Source organism: Penicillium paradoxum (genome assembly GCF_028828445.1).
Source record: "Penicillium paradoxum strain IBT 22861 chromosome Unknown utg000002l_segment0_segment0, whole genome shotgun sequence".
In the NCBI taxonomy this organism is placed as follows: Eukaryota; Fungi; Ascomycota; class Eurotiomycetes; order Eurotiales; family Aspergillaceae; genus Penicillium; species Penicillium paradoxum.
In genome coordinates this window covers 3,634,911-3,647,648 of record NW_026643180.1, presented here as the reverse complement: position 1 = coordinate 3,647,648, position 12,738 = coordinate 3,634,911, and the positions used below count along the sequence as shown (strand labels likewise).

Genomic DNA, 12,738 nt, shown 5'->3' with positions numbered 1-12,738 from the left:
CTTGTGTGTTGAAATACGTCAATCAACCAATTTTTGAATCTATCAAAGTCAACTTGAAAAGCTGGATATCAATTAGCCTTGAAGACAAAAGCATCTCTAGGTCTTCAGTTTGTGCAACCCAGGGGGACCATAAAGCAGTCTTTTAGAAGATCGAAACGTGAGATCAGATCTTGTACGGAGTACTGCGTAGGTGGAAACATGAAATAAGAGATCTCCTGAAATGATTGATCTGATAGGAGAAGGACATGTAGATCTTGCAGGTGAGTCAACAAATGACCGGTTCCGTTATCGCGTCACCGGACTCGGCGATAAGCAAGGGGGCACAGGTACCAGCCCCCAGTACTCCGCCTCTTCCCCTCACGGGTCTTTCTCTCCAACTCCCTCCGACACCTCCCCACCTACACATACCCATTTCAGCACATATAAGATGACCAGAAAGTACGGTGCCAGTCAAGGCCTCGATATGCCTTGGACTTCAGACATGTCTGCCCACCTACCCAACCCGTTTATGCCTGAGCCTGTACCTGCATCGCAGGCAGTCCGAGCTCAGGCACCAACCACCGATGAGCAGGTTCGACCCGAGGACTACTCTAAGCCATACTGCGAGTTTATGACATCAAACCCCACCATTTTCCACGCCGTCAAATCCTTCTCCAACCAGCTCGAAGAGCATGGCTACAAATACCTCTCCGAACGAGCGGTGTGGACATCGGAACTGAAACAGGGCGGCAAGTTCTACACTTCTCGCAACGGTAGTTCTTTGATCGCTTTCAACATTGGCTCCAAATACGAAAGCGGGAACGGTGTGGCTATCGTTGCTGGCCATGTTGATGCCCTGACGGCCAAACTGAAGCCCGTGTCCAAGCTACCAAACAAAGCAGGCTTCGAGCAGCTCGGCGTTGCCCCATACGCTGGTGGACTTGGTGCTACTTGGTGGGATAGAGATCTTGGTATTGGTGGCCGGGTTCTCGTCCGCGACCCCCAAACCGGCAAGGTTGAGACTAAGCTGGTCAAACTTGACTGGCCTATTGCTCGTGTGCCTACTCTTGCTCCCCACTTTGGTTCTCCTGCAAATGGCCCCTTCAACCCGGAAACCCAAATGGTGCCGGTCATCGGTGTTGATAACTCTGATCTCTTCGAACACTCCAAGATCGAGTCCAGCAAGATCAACTATGGTAAATTTGCCTCGACGCAGCCCGAGAAGCTGGTGAAGATTATCTCCAAGGAGCTTGGCATCACAGACTACAGCACTATTGTCAACTGGGAATTAGAGCTCTTCGATACCCAGCCCGCTCAACTGGGTGGTCTGGAGAAGGATATGATTTTTGCCGGTCGCATTGACGATAAGCTCTGCTGCTATGCTGCCCAGGAAGCACTCATCGCCTCCTCAGACAACACATCTACCGGTACAGTGAAGATGGTTGGCATGTTCGACGATGAGGAGATTGGCAGTCTGCTCCGCCAAGGAGCTCGGTCAAACTTTATGAGCAGCGTCATTGAGCGGATCACCGAGGCCTTCGCTAAGAACAACTACGGACCCAACCTCCTTTCCCAAACAGTGGCCAACAGCTTCTTGGTCTCTTCCGATGTTATTCACGCAGTCAACCCTAACTTCCTTAATGTCTACTTGGAGAACCACGCGCCTCGCCTTAACGTCGGCGTAGCAGTTTCCGCTGACTCGAACGGACATATGACTACCGATAGCGTCAGTGATGCTATTATAAAGCGAGTCGCAGAGCGCTGCGGCTCCACTCTGCAAGTTTTCCAGATTCGCAATGACTCTCGTAGTGGCGGTACCATCGGGCCCATGACCAGTGCCCAGATTGGTATGCGAGCTATTGACTGCGGTATCCCGCAGTTGAGCATGCACAGCATTCGGGCAACCACGGGCAGCTTGGATCCTGGCCTGGGTGTCAAGCTGTTCAAGGGATTCTTCGATCACTACGAAGAAGTTGACAAGGAATTTAGCGATTTTTAGATTGCCCTTGGGCCTTTATACACTATAGAGCTTTGTCCCCTTTTTGCAGGCCTGTTATAGGCGGGATTATCTTCAAATGTTATCGCATGTATCAAGTCATGTACCAGACTGCAGCGGATTGACTTTGTTGTATGGTTGCTCTTCAGAGACTTGATATTAAACTATCTATAATTCGATTGCTGTACTTCGGTCATATATCCAAGAATTCCCGGCCTTCCAATCTCACATAATCATATCCTCCCAAATAACCCAAGGAAAAACAAAGGAGAGGTGCACTCGATGGAGTTGTCGTGGCCCGAGATCGGGCTAAAAGAATGTGGTTGAAATGAAGCAAAAAGAAAAACCCCGCCTTGCCCATTATATCACGTTATATCCCACAACACAAGCATGACTAAATTATTCATGTCTATCTCTTGCATTGGTGTTTTTGGAAAGCATCTCAGTTTGTGAATGGCTCTGTGAACCTCGACGGGTGCGCACTATTATGATGCGTAAGTGCATGGGGATGAGGCTCTGGAACCGAAGAAATTTGCGTCAAGCATTTCTTCTCTTCCTCCGTCTCAGGGTTCTGGCCAGGTTTGAAGCCGGTCCCGCGCGCAAGATCCAAAACTCGCTCGGGGTCGCCGGCCCCGTACTCAGGCTCATCACAGGGAGCACCAATGGTCGAGCCATCGCCGTTCCACGTGGAGCTGCGTTGGGTTGTATCGCCATCTGTGGGGCGACTGCTGTTGAAGGTGGATATCATTCCTGGGAAGAGGCGTGCGAAGAGAGGTTTTAGAGTTGGAAGGCAGGCGCAGATAATGCCTGTGTTGCATTCGACGGCGGACCAGGCGGCGGCACCGACATTGTCATCTTGGCAGGGAGTGTTAGCTTGGTTTGAGGGGGTGCTTTAGGGCTGACGATATGCATACATGTGGGATCGGAGGATTCAGAGATCTGCTTCAAACTGACTAGGCGAACAATACTAGTGATGCAGACACTAGCGAGTGTTGTGTTAGCTCTGGCGTTTTGAATGTTAGTGTCTGAGATGATATCTGCTCAACTTACAAGCCGCCCAGAGCGAACATGGCCATCAAAGCAAACTTCTGTCTTCGGGGCAACTCGACGGCCATTAAGGCCGGGATCGGAATGAGCAAGATGGCGAAATCGGTTGTGATATGCATACTCGCATTTGAGAACCACAGCCCGGGCTTGCTCAAACAGTAGCCTTTGATTGAATCGTCCCAGAACTTGGCAACGGGAATGCAATTGAAGAACGCACTAATCACAGCCCATGTTCCATATACGCCGAGGATGGTGATCATGAGCCAGCATATAATGCGCATGCGACGTGTGGGGAACACTCGGAGGTACTGCATTAGAATAGATGCCTTGGCGCAGAGAACGGCGGCGTTATAAAAAGGAATGGTGAGCCAGAAAGCCTATTCAGATGGTGTGTTAGTCTGCTCATGGCTAATGACTGGTGGATGGCTTGCTCACCTTCATTTGTCGCTCGAGAATGTGCGGTGGGATGTCTTTCAAGTGCATACCCATACCACTGATAGATTCCACCACGTCGAGACCCATGAAGACATATGAATTTACCTATGCGTCTGCGTAAGTATATCGTTTCTCCGATGGCGATCTCCCAACTTACCAGCGCAATGATTACCATCCAGTCATTTGATTCTACCCGTCCCATGAGTTTTATTCGAGTAAACATTCTCAAACCCACGAAGCAAGTTGCCAATGCCGTGAACACGACGCTTACCGTTAACCCTTGTACACCACGGGGAGACGTATATACGCCAATATTTTCCCGCGGAAAGATCCCATCGCGAACTTGTAAAAAGTCCATTCTCGAAAGTCTGGGGAAAGCCTGAAAGATCAGACCCGTGGGAGAGACCTTGATCCGATCTATGGAGTATAAAAAGACTCGAATAGATCACAATCGAGTGATAAGGCAGCGGTCTCTCAATTCACTGAAAAAAGCCAGGATCTAGGAGGATATCCTCTCATTATAACACAAAGCACATCGACCTGATGCACAGCAGACCCATAAATAATGCAGCCCCAGAAACCAACGGTCGAAGACAGAATCCACTATCCCTACTTGAGTGAGTAAGAGCACACCTAATCCTTGAATTATCCGCCTGGATCTGTCTCCCCTCGCTCCCCGGATGAGTGGGTCAATACGTCGACGCGAGACAAATGCCCGGTTTAGGAGCGTGTTCGCAGGTGCAGGATGCAGCGCAAGGGGCCGCGTGGAACGACTGAGCGAATCGGGTTGAGTGTTGGCACCGATGGACTCGATATGGTACATACATATGTAAATTTATCTTGTGAAGTTCTTTTTCTTTCTTTCCCTATTCCGTTGCTTTCTTGCGCCATCTGTGGTTACATTTCGTGGCCGCTGCAGGGATTTTCCCACCACGAGGAATCTGGAGATTACACTTTGTAAGGTCTCTGATTTATCAAATTTCCCACACCTTATTCTGAGACCACAGTGACTCTTCCCCCTTCTGTCTAGACATCTCTGAAGGGTTGGATAATTATCTAGTCGTCGATCTAGGCGTCGATCCAATATGGAGCAATCCGCCCGGGTCACCCATCAAATTGAGACTGCACCTACGTATAGGGTCAACCATAGTTCTGGAGCTTGACGCACTGCGAACTCTACTTAGACTATTTTTTCGGACCAGATTGCTGGGAATTTCCACGCAATACTCGAAGTGATTTTCGAATATTGTCCAATATGCCATGACGCTAGACTTGCGAGGTTCGATTGCATAGGGCTCGGGGATCATCTCGTTTGTCAACTGATCATCTCCGAAGGTGACACTGGAAGATCATTTATAGCACCATATGACGATGGGCTGAGCATTGGGGCGTTTCGCTGAAGATCAAGCCAGCCCTGTATGTATCAATTTGTCCATTGGGTTTCTCGCAGCAGTCGATCTACCTGTAGAGAGCGGTTCGGTCGTACCGATCTACATATTGAGCTTAAATGATTTAAACCTTTTTATCACTCGCGTCTAAACCGTGGATATGCGCGTCCCTTTGTGGTAGATTCATCCATCATATCGCTAACCACTAACCATTGTTCGGCGAGGACTGCCAAGCAATGAAATAGAACCTTGAGGATCGGGATGACGAAGATCAACGGTGAAAATTCGGAAACCAAGGCTTTGGAAATGAATAGTCTTCCATATACTCCGTAGACCTAAATACCTAAGGTGGAGTATAACTACTGTTGATGGATCAGAAAGTGACCTCGAGCAATCAATTCGTCGAGTTCTGCAACATCTGTCTCGCCCCTCGTTCTGCCCCTCATCTTGTCACCTTGGAGATTTGAGGAATGTTTTGGAACAATTTGCACAGGTTTTAACAGTTGGCCGAGAAACGAACAGCCCGCTCTGGCCAAGGTCTCATTTTGCATGTTAGGGCTTTCCATTAAGCTCACCTGCACGGACCACTTGATGTGTAAGGGGGGCTCTAGGGCTCTATTGCCCCTGAACCTGGGAACTATCTAGCTATGCCGCCAACAACCTTGAAATATCCAGCAAATTACTAGGTTTGATTGAACCTGTTGGACATTGTATCAAATGGGTAAGATCTCCTGTTTGTTGAAACACCTACCTTTGCGTTCAATACGGAGTAATAGCGGCGCCCTTGTAAGGGACATGTGTTTCTGTTTCTTACTGCCCCGCATATAGGATAGATGCGCCCAGAGACCTTTCTTTTTCTCTGAACTATCTGCTAGGAGGAGGGAAACGTCGATGACATTTCATTCATGTTTCCGAAGAAAGCACGCGTCGGCCTCTGGAGGGCCAAGGCCTCCGTTTGGTGGCTTCGGCTACTTGCATCTGGCAAAGGGAGCGCTACTAGCCTTGCATTCCAGTTCGTGGACGAGCTAAACCTTGAGAATCTTAATAGCAGGACATTCGAATATCATTCAGAGTGCTCCATATAGAGTACTTCGTCCTCATTTTAAAGTTTTTATTCATTGCGTGTGGCTAAAAGTGTGACACGTTAGTTGATATGTCATATTGAATCACTAACTAGGGCTCTTCGTTTGTACATGCTTGCCGAGTGAACGCCGTAGTAGTATAAATAATTCCCTATCCTTGCAGAGCGATAGAAATATGGAAGAATGAGCGAGATTTACGGATTCGGAGTATGTTGTACAATCAATGTGGCTTTTCGTTCCTGCGTCCAAGATTTTGAATTCTACTATAGAACCATGCAGTCAACTCTTGTCGATATGCAAGCGGCTAGGTTCGGAACATGCATTGCATGCATGTTGCCTTGGTCCCTACTGTAACAGACTTGAATTAGTTTGATCGACATCTCTTTAAATCGAAGTACCTGTCGAGGTCCCTCGTTGTCCCAACGCCTACCTCGAAGATTGCCAATTTGACGCTGACTTTATAGCATTGTTGTAGTTCTATTCTATTGGCCACGCCAGCATCGGCATGTGAATACCTGGTCCAGTTCACAATTTCATGAGACAAGATGCAACTCCTTGCGAACACCTCTTTCCCGGCCGACCAGCCGTGCTTCAAATACGGATTACCAAGTCTTTGATGAAGATTTGATGCACTCCATTGGATGTTGCCTAATGCGAATAGCTGACTTTTTCAGGCATCTTGAATCCATAACCTGTCGAGTGAAACTTTGCTCATTCAGTGTCAATGCCAGGGCACTGTGACTTGAGAAAATAACTCTCCCACAGATTATTGCTAACTATAAAATAGCGTAGGCTAGAATACCTGCTTCCCGGGCTCAAAGGGTGTGTTACCAGCTGTGCAAGCTACGTGCATTAAAATATCAGCTTCATGTTTTAAACAAAGACATTACCGATTTGAAACTCGCCACAAGAGCATGGTTCCTTGCAGCTAACAGGAACTTTATTCGTCCAATGTCATCTTTTCCACGAGGTCCTTGGGAATCTTGGTTGAGTCTGGATTGATTCAACCATGCAATGCACTCAGCCCCTTTTCTACGGCATCGTCTTTGCGAGAGTGGAACTCCATGGATCTGGCTCGTCCAGATCTCAAGATTATTGTTTGATATTTGCATATCTGCAAGATTCCTTTTGAGTAGTTTGAGTCGACCCATCGGACATATGTTCTCCGTCAAAAGAATGGAGTTCATAAGGCCTATGATATCGCTAGGGAGGAAGAAGGGCACTTCAAGCTGGACTCGGAGTGAAATTCTCGTGGTCTAGCTCTATGATCACAGATTGATACTCCAAACGATCTTTTATTCTGCCGGGGAAACATTCAGCTACCCCTTGGTCTGGTTGTCAACGCATCAGTTTCATACTTCTGACTAGACGTGCGGGTGACTGGGTATGATGTTGGTGCTTGAGAACTTTGCAGAATATCACTTTTTTAAATTATTAGCGAACCAATCGTAGGAAATCAAGGTACTCTTTGCTGAGAGGACGCTTTGATCAAGATAAAAGTTCGATTAGGTGTCCAGGTGCGGTAAGATATATTCTGGCATCAATGGTCGTAGTCAACAACTTAAGGCATTCACAGATGTATCCCCATCACGCACTATAGGCAACTCCCCTTGCCATGAATTCGGATTCTACAAGAGACATAATTACCTTCTCAATCAACAAGCTTTAAAGTACAATCGCAGGATAGAAGACGAAAGTGCCCAGGCGCTGTAGATTTGGATAGGCGATAAGATAGACCGATAAGGACGCACAGGCCACTCTTCACAGAGAAATTTCCTTTCCACAACTCGAGTCAATTCTTCAAGTCGCCAACGATCTTGTCTTTTCTCATTGTCGATCAGTGGGAATAGTCCTAATCAATAGGCCAAGATGGCGGAGACTACTGCCGCATCTACCAAGCCCGTCCACACAATCGTGTTGGACGCTGGCCCCATTCTCAAGAATACCCCGCCGCTTTCTACCCTACTTGCCCAGTGCGAGGAAATTATCACCACCCCCTCCGTGGTGGCCGAAATCCGCGATCCCGATGCCCGCCTCCGTGTCGAAACCCTCTATCTGCCTTTCCTGAAGCAGCGATCACCCACACCCAAGAGTTTCAATATTATCAGCGAATTTGCTCGCAAGACCGGTGACCGATCTGTGCTCAGTAGGACCGATATCGAGGTTCTTGCGCTTGCTTATGAGATCGAGTGCGAGAAAAACGACGGAGATTGGCGGTTAAGAAGTGTTCCTGGCCAAAAGCGCATCAATGGAAGACCCCCCGTGAAGGAGGAATCCGTGGAGACCAAGCCCGAGGATGCGGACGTGGAAGCCATTACAGAGGGTGTCAAGGAGACCACAGTTACCGAAGCCCAGGAGGAGTCTCCAAAAGAGGAAGAGGCTGTCGTGAACAACGAGACCGAGGAAGTCGCTGAGGTCGCTGCTGCGGTTGCCGAAGAAGAAGATGAAGATGAAGACCTGAATGAGGATGATGAGGCTGATTCTGACGGTGGAGAGTGGATCACGCCCACGAACTATAAGAAGCGTCTCGCCGAAGATGAGTCGGGCTCCGCGGATCCTAACGCCGCAGTGAAGACCATGCAGGTTGCGACTATGACCACTGATTTCGCGGTAAGTACCCCCCACAGAATATATGGCCATTGCCCAATTGCTTATCATATCGTATAGTGTCAAAACGTTCTCCTGCAAATGAATCTTAACCTTTTGTCCACTACTACCCTCCAGAGAGTCCAGCATCTCAAGACCTTCATCAAGCGTTGCCACGCTTGCTTCTTGACCACAAAGGAGATGAACAAGCAGTTCTGTCCTCGTTGTGGAAAGGATACTCTCACTCGTGTTTCATGCACGACTACCGCCAATGGCGCGTTCACCATGCACTTGAAGAAGAACATGCAATGGAACAAGCGCGGCAACGTATACAGCGTTCCCAAGCCTATCGCAGGAAGTGCCAACGGCAAGTGGAAGGGCGGCGGTGGCCAGCGAGGATGGGGTACTGAGCTTGTCCTTGCTGAAGATCAGAAGGAATATGTCCGCGCCAACGTGGAAGAGGAGCGCCGGCAGCGCCGCGAGCGCGATCTTATGGACCAGGACTACCTGCCTGGTATCTTGACTGGCGAGCGCAACCGGGCTGGCGGCCGTACCAAGGTCGGCGCTGGTCGCAATGTCAACTCGAGGAAGCGCTAAGTGTGCTGCGGGGATGGCTTTGCATCTTGGATTACATGGGCTGGAGTTTTTGGGGCATGGAAAGAAAAGTTCACTTGGTCAATGGCCTCTCTCATGCTGGTCATTGGTCTTTTTATGAGGAATGACCATGTCTTGTCTGTGATTTACAGTTGAACATAGAATATAGCCAATCCATAGGGCTTTTTATGCACATTTACCAAAATCCTTGGTTACCTAGATCAGGTATCATATTCTCTAGATTGTCTAGGTATAACCCAGACTAGATTATCCAAGGACAGCAAAACAAGTATGGACATCTCAGCCATCCGTTGACCGCAAGAAAAACACCATTCGCCAAAACATGGGTTATGACACCCGGTAATTCATTTTCCCCAGTGTCGATGCATTTAAGGCTTAGCAGGGTTCTCTGGAAACGGGAATGTTAGTTTTTGATCTTTGTGAGAGAGCGAAATCTCGGGAGAGCCGCGACGTACCGGTCTGCTGGGTGAGGAGAAGACCGTAACGCTTCTTCAGGGTGACACGGTGACTGCAAAAAGAGGTCAGGATTCAATGTTTCGACTGTGCGCTAGAAAAGGAGCATGGGTACTCACCGAGAGTACTTGTCATCGGGAGAGAAGCGAGCGGGGTGGGCAGACTTGGTGACCTCGCCGTTCATGACCTATAGTTGCAAAAGATTAGAATCGTTGTCCTGAAGTTTGAGATTGGCACCCGAAGAGCTATAAAATAACCGCAAAGCCGCAATGCTCTGGCGCAAGAATTGCCGTACCTTCTTCAGCGTGTAGACACGCTTGCCTTCGGTATCGAGAGTGTACTGTTCGTTAAGAATTAGCGATCGGTCTCCGGGTGGAGCTGAGGATTCGCTCGCTTCGAGTTCGCGGTGGAACATACCATAAGATGCATTCTGGAAATAGCGGGATTAGCAAGTGCACAATCAAAACCAGTAGGAATAGAATCAAATACTCACTTGGCGGTATTGATGAATTGTCCTGGGTTAGTACTTGCGTTCGGCGATAAGTGGAGGAATTTTTTTCTCAACGAAGAACGAGCTCGGACCACCCTGCTTAGTCATGGGGTCCTTTTTAACGGAGCTTTCGACTGCAAAATTTCCTTCTTCCCTTGCATCTGAACAGAGAAGAGAATAATAGTTTCTGTTGAACCTTGAGCTCTGTTGATGTGCAGAGCCATGGTCAGTACACTAATTGACGTTTGATTTAGGTTGCCCACACATGCAACCACTTCCAGGTAAGATGACTCCGAGCTTTCTTTTCCCACACCTCTCCATCCCACGCACCCCTCACCTTCGGTGATGACACCATTTATTTAGCTCAGGCAGGCGGCACTTTGATTTCTAGCTGCTTGTCAATGATCTGCTGAATTGACTACAACGGTATCTGAGAAGATATTACCATGACGATTGAATCACTCGCATGTTACAGTACAGTTCGCTAACATCGAATCTGTATAGGACTTTGAATATTTCATTCATCCAGTAGGGGTTTTCAGGATGGCCACTCCAGTAGCCAACAAGGACAAGGCTGTGGCTGCTGGGTCAGAACCCGCACCAAATGCACGCCCGCCTCGTGCTCCGCGACCTCCTAGGCCCAACTACAGACAGATTCACCAGTTTCCTCTTCCGGTCAATGTACATCATGTTCCTCCTGTAATTCCTCATAACCCTCTTTCTCTCATAAGCGTTGCTCTCTCGTACCTCACGTTTCTTATATCTCCACCTCGTCGTCAAGAAGTCTACTCAGCCTACTTCGACCAAGCTACATCGTCGTGTCATGTCACAGATGAGAAGGCTATTAAAGCCTTGTGGCAGATGGGATTCTTCGGCAAGGGTAGTCTCAGTCGAAGTGAACCCAGCTGGTTGGCGCGAGAGAAAAAAAGAAGAGGGTTACATGATGGCAAGACCAGCGAGGAAATTACAAGGCTGCGACGAACAGAACGTCGTGAACTGAAGCTAGAGCGTGCACGGATGGAGAAGCTGGCGATTGAGGAGAGGTTGAAGGCCGAGGCGGCTGCAAGAGAATCTGGTACTTCTTTGTCGGTTGATCAAGCCTCTCAGCCCTCTACAGAGGATACCAGTAATACCCCAGCGGTTGCAGCGGAAAAGTTCTCCCTGAAGAAGGCAAGAGAAGCTCGGGCGCTAGAGGCACGGCAGGCTCGAGAACTTGCAGCACAGAATGCGGCCCTCGTTCAAGAAACCCAACCCGAGCACTCATCTAACGACAAATCAGTTCACTTCTCACCAGTCGTGCAAAAGCAAGAATTCCAAACCACATCACCCTCCACACTACCGCTACCTGACTCTGTCGTTGATGGTCCCGATTCAGATGACTTCCCCAATGAGGAGCATCTTCAACTGTCCAATGAAGAGGCATTCTTCCTCGTCTACTCGCTCGGAGCCTTGCAGATCTACGACGCGCCTTCGAAGTCGGGGGAAGACCAGTCAAACTCGCCAACTCCAATCTCAGCCCTACTCCAACAATTTTGTCACCATTCTTTCCAACCTGCCCGTGACGGCTCCGCATCCATCCAGCCAGATGATCCCTTCATGCTCTCTTACACTGTGTACCACCATTTCCGATCTCTCGGATGGGTCATCCGCTCCGGCGTGAAATTCGGAACCGATTACTTGCTTTACAACCGTGGTCCGGTCTTCTCACACGCCGAGTTCGCTGTCATCGTCATTCCCTCCTACAGTCACCCCTACTGGTCCGAGACGGAAGAACGCAAGAACTACACGGCGGATAAGCAGGCTCGGAGTTGGTGGTGGCTGCACTGCGTGAATCGTGTGCAGGCGCAGGTCTTGAAGAGCTTGGTCGTCTGCTATGTCGAAGTGCCTCCACCTGCTGCTTCTATTGATGATCTTGGAGCGCTGTTCGGTCAATACAAAGTGCGCGAGTTCGTGATCAAGAGATGGACCCCGAACCGCACTCGTGATTGATTTCTCGACTTTCTAGTCTCACGGCAGAAAATATTAAGGGCTTCAGATACCCTTTCTATACTTACATGTAGGTACATTCAATTATGTCGCATGTCATTGCATTCACTATCCATTTGTCTATGTAATGATCAATAAACTTTACTAGACTTTGTCCAAGATAAACAATAATCCTATTTATATGGAGTAGTGGAGTAAATAATTAAGATGACCACAAACCTTTTCTGTCTATTGATCCTATTCAACCTCATGGTCATTCTGGCTGGAAGCGCATTGTGATAGACTAGGCCGTAAAGGGTAATATTACTTCGAGGCACGTGACACACGCGTTTCGCGTTTTGAAGCCTCGACATCTTCACTCTGCTCCCTCGACTAATAGCATTTGGAGCATCCGATCGCATCTAAATGGGCACAACAAATAAAATCACCGAAAAAGGGAGCGTTTAAGCTATCGTGATCTGTATGTCGCCCAAAAATGGAAACCCAGGAGGATAGCATCGACCTGGCAAAGTTGCAACGCGACGCGTTGGGGCTAGTATGTGACAACCATGCAGCCTTCTTCACCCTCATTGGGCTAACTCGGATATCCGCAGGATCACAATCTAACCCAGCCGTACTCTTTGGAGTGTGCACAAACGAATAGTCATTCGACGAACACGCTTCAAACCACACCCCACGGAG

General features: G+C 48.6%; 5 protein-coding genes across 5 annotated transcripts; 3 read left to right on the top strand and 2 right to left on the bottom strand.

Moving 5' to 3' along the window:
• Nucleotides 1–220: 220 nt before the first annotated feature.
• Nucleotides 221–1,978, top strand: N7457_001310 (M18 family aminopeptidase; the record flags this gene model as incomplete). The annotated part of the gene is made up of 1 exon (XM_057172356.1): nucleotides 221–1,978. The coding sequence occupies one exon, from the start codon at nucleotides 221–223 to the stop codon at nucleotides 1,976–1,978; it is 1,758 nt and encodes a 585-aa protein (XP_057036259.1).
• A 439-nt stretch (nucleotides 1,979–2,417) lies between these two features.
• N7457_001309 (uncharacterized protein) lies at nucleotides 2,418–3,815 on the bottom strand (the record flags this gene model as incomplete). Its single annotated transcript, XM_057172355.1, has 5 exons — nucleotides 2,418–2,830; nucleotides 2,890–2,957; nucleotides 3,026–3,399; nucleotides 3,458–3,562; nucleotides 3,615–3,815. The coding sequence occupies 5 exons, from the start codon at nucleotides 3,813–3,815 to the stop codon at nucleotides 2,418–2,420; spliced, it is 1,161 nt and encodes a 386-aa protein (XP_057036258.1).
• Nucleotides 3,816–7,796: 3,981 nt separating this feature from the next.
• On the top strand, nucleotides 7,797–9,110 carry N7457_001308 (rRNA-binding endoribonuclease; the record flags this gene model as incomplete). Its single annotated transcript, XM_057172354.1, has 2 exons — nucleotides 7,797–8,537; nucleotides 8,595–9,110. The coding sequence occupies 2 exons, from the start codon at nucleotides 7,797–7,799 to the stop codon at nucleotides 9,108–9,110; spliced, it is 1,257 nt and encodes a 418-aa protein (XP_057036257.1).
• A 386-nt stretch (nucleotides 9,111–9,496) lies between these two features.
• On the bottom strand, nucleotides 9,497–10,179 carry N7457_001307 (H/ACA ribonucleoprotein complex subunit NOP10; the record flags this gene model as incomplete). Its single annotated transcript, XM_057172353.1, has 7 exons — nucleotides 9,497–9,516; nucleotides 9,584–9,636; nucleotides 9,701–9,768; nucleotides 9,877–9,921; nucleotides 9,999–10,011; nucleotides 10,075–10,096; nucleotides 10,164–10,179. The coding sequence occupies 7 exons, from the start codon at nucleotides 10,177–10,179 to the stop codon at nucleotides 9,497–9,499; spliced, it is 237 nt and encodes a 78-aa protein (XP_057036256.1).
• A 435-nt stretch (nucleotides 10,180–10,614) lies between these two features.
• On the top strand, nucleotides 10,615–12,060 carry sen2 (tRNA splicing endonuclease subunit SEN2; the record flags this gene model as incomplete). The annotated part of the gene is made up of 1 exon (XM_057172352.1): nucleotides 10,615–12,060. The coding sequence occupies one exon, from the start codon at nucleotides 10,615–10,617 to the stop codon at nucleotides 12,058–12,060; it is 1,446 nt and encodes a 481-aa protein (XP_057036255.1).
• Nucleotides 12,061–12,738: the final 678 nt, after the last annotated feature.